Source organism: Gossypium raimondii, chromosome 9 (assembly GCF_025698545.1).
Source record: "Gossypium raimondii isolate GPD5lz chromosome 9, ASM2569854v1, whole genome shotgun sequence".
Taxonomy (NCBI): Eukaryota; Viridiplantae; Streptophyta; class Magnoliopsida; order Malvales; family Malvaceae; genus Gossypium; species Gossypium raimondii.
The window spans coordinates 7,316,606-7,318,603 of NC_068573.1; the positions used below are offsets into that span (position 1 = coordinate 7,316,606).

General features: G+C 33.8%; 1 protein-coding gene across 1 annotated transcript; it reads right to left on the reverse strand.

Moving 5' to 3' along the window:
- Positions 1 to 508: 508 nt before the first annotated feature.
- LOC105797831 (gibberellin-regulated protein 14) lies at positions 509 to 1,617 on the reverse strand. The gene is made up of 4 exons (XM_012627738.2): positions 1,482 to 1,617; positions 1,355 to 1,387; positions 877 to 1,174; positions 509 to 807 (listed from the first exon to the last, which is right to left on the reverse strand). Exons 1-4 carry the CDS (start codon positions 1,536 to 1,538, stop codon positions 623 to 625), a joined length of 573 nt encoding a protein of 190 aa, XP_012483192.1. The 5' UTR covers positions 1,539 to 1,617; the 3' UTR covers positions 509 to 622.
- Positions 1,618 to 1,998: the final 381 nt, after the last annotated feature.

The window sequence follows — 1,998 nt, forward strand, 5'->3', positions numbered from 1 at the left end:
AATTTCTCTCACGTTCATATATTAGTGCTCACAAATGAAGAAATCAACTCTTTCTTTCTCTATGTAGGTGTCTAGCAAGACTGTAAAGAGTTGATAATTACTCCCGTAAATCTCCAAAAACCTTTATAATCTATTTCCAAATGAACTCTTAAAATATCTTCTTACAAAATCCTATATTTTAAGGACTCTCATATCTCCATAATTATTTTATTTTCTTCTTACAAAACTCCCACAATCACTTAATAAATATCATACAAGTAAAAAAATAACAGGCAAATAATATGAAAATCATTCAAGCCCCCAGACCAAACAAAAAGCATGTTGTAACATACTTTGTGTCCTGCAGACAAAATTCTAACATACCGAGCGAATTCGATTTGATTAAATCAATTTTAATTTTAAGTGAATTTTGATTTAGTTAAATTATAATACAATTTCATTAAAACGAATTTCATTAACCGATGGATTAATCGAAAAGTTTGATCTAATTCTATTACAACCAAATAATGCTAAAAAGCATTACAATAAAACTAATCGTTTTTCTCCCTTCTCTAAAAACTTATTGCTGAAAACTTTTTTAGCTAAGCATATAAAGAAGCCCCAAGAAGTGTGATTTGGGTTTTCAAGGGCACTTGGGCTTGTTATAGCGGGTTTTCAGTTCTGTGTAACATTTGCCACACATTTCTCGGTTTCCGTACGTCCCTGGTGGAACACATTTGCATTTGTAACAGCATCTGATACAAGCTCTCAAGCATAGCTTAGTCCTTGAACGTAATTTGCATCTTGGTCCACATAAAGGTATGCAATCTGCATGTACAAATTGTCAGAAAAGTTGATTTTACAAGGAAACATAAAAATGTAGTGTTTTCTTTTTACCCTTTTTTGTTATAACTGGTGGAAATGTTCGACTTGGTGGCTTGTATGGCGATGGAGTTGTGGCTGGAGGTGCTGGTGTAGGATTTTGAGGTATATATGGTGGAGTGGGTGGCTGAGTTGGTGGTGTAGGAGCTGTTGGTTCATATGGGAGACTAGGAGCCATGACTGGTGGTTCATATGGAGGACTAGGAACCTTGACTGGTGGTGGAGCTGGTGGTTCATATGGAGGACTAAGAACCTCGGCTGAGGGTGCTGGAGCTGGGGTCTGAACCGGGGCTGGAGGTGCCTTGACTGGTATCTGCATATGAATATGCAACAATTTCAGCAAACGATGAAAGTTGAAGAACTCATAATCTCTGTAAGTTCATTTTCATAACATATAAATTCTTGTTTTCCAAAATAGAATATGCCAAAAATATAAAAGCCATGTTTGCTCAAGATTTTAGCTGAACATTGTTTGGGAAAGAAAAAAACTAACCTCAAGCTTCTCTTCTTGCTCATATGATGAAACCTAGAAAAACAAAAAAGATGAAGTTTGAGTTAGATGATATTAACAACTAAGAACCATAGGTAAACGGTGCATGGAAGGTAGCCTAAGCCTATACCTTTGTAGAAACTAGCAGAAGAGCAGCCAATGGAAATAGCAGAGCTTTGGAAGCCATCGTTGAGAGCTTTGCTTACACTACTCTTTTGATGCATCGCTCATTCTTGGTTTAAATGGAGTTTGGTGTGACTCACCAAATCACTCTGTCGTTTAGATTTAGGTGTGAGTGTCGCATATCAATATAATTTTATAATTTTTAAAGATTCTATTTTTTATCTAAGGTGACCATTCAATCTAATTGAGTAAAAAATTTTAAGTTAATCGAGTTAATTGGTCTTATTTTATCATTTTAATTCGATTTGAAATGACTTTGAATCAAGTAAGTGAAATGAAATTCAAGTCAAGTCAAACCGAGTGAAATTATTTGCTTGAAATTACAAAATTAAACAATTTAAATTAAAATTTTGTTATAGTATAACTAATTCCATGTTAGAGCACATAAATTTGAAATCATATATATTTAAAAACTCTTTGAAAGCAAAATAAGAAAAAAAAACACGTCAACTTCAATCATTAAT

What these genes read in the sequence shown, in the direction of transcription:
- LOC105797831 (XM_012627738.2), bottom strand. Translation starts at nt 1,538, where the DNA reads ATGGCTTCCAAAGCTCTGCTATTTCCATTGGCTGCTCTTCTGCTAGTT. An exon ending in TTCTGCTAGTTTCTACAAAG is followed by an intron (nt 1,388 to 1,481) that starts GTATAGGCTTAG and finishes TTGTTTTTCTAG; the next exon opens with GTTTCATCATATGAGCAAGA. An exon ending in AGCAAGAAGAGAAGCTTGAG is followed by an intron (nt 1,175 to 1,354) that starts GTTAGTTTTTTT and finishes ATTCATATGCAG; the next exon opens with ATACCAGTCAAGGCACCTCC.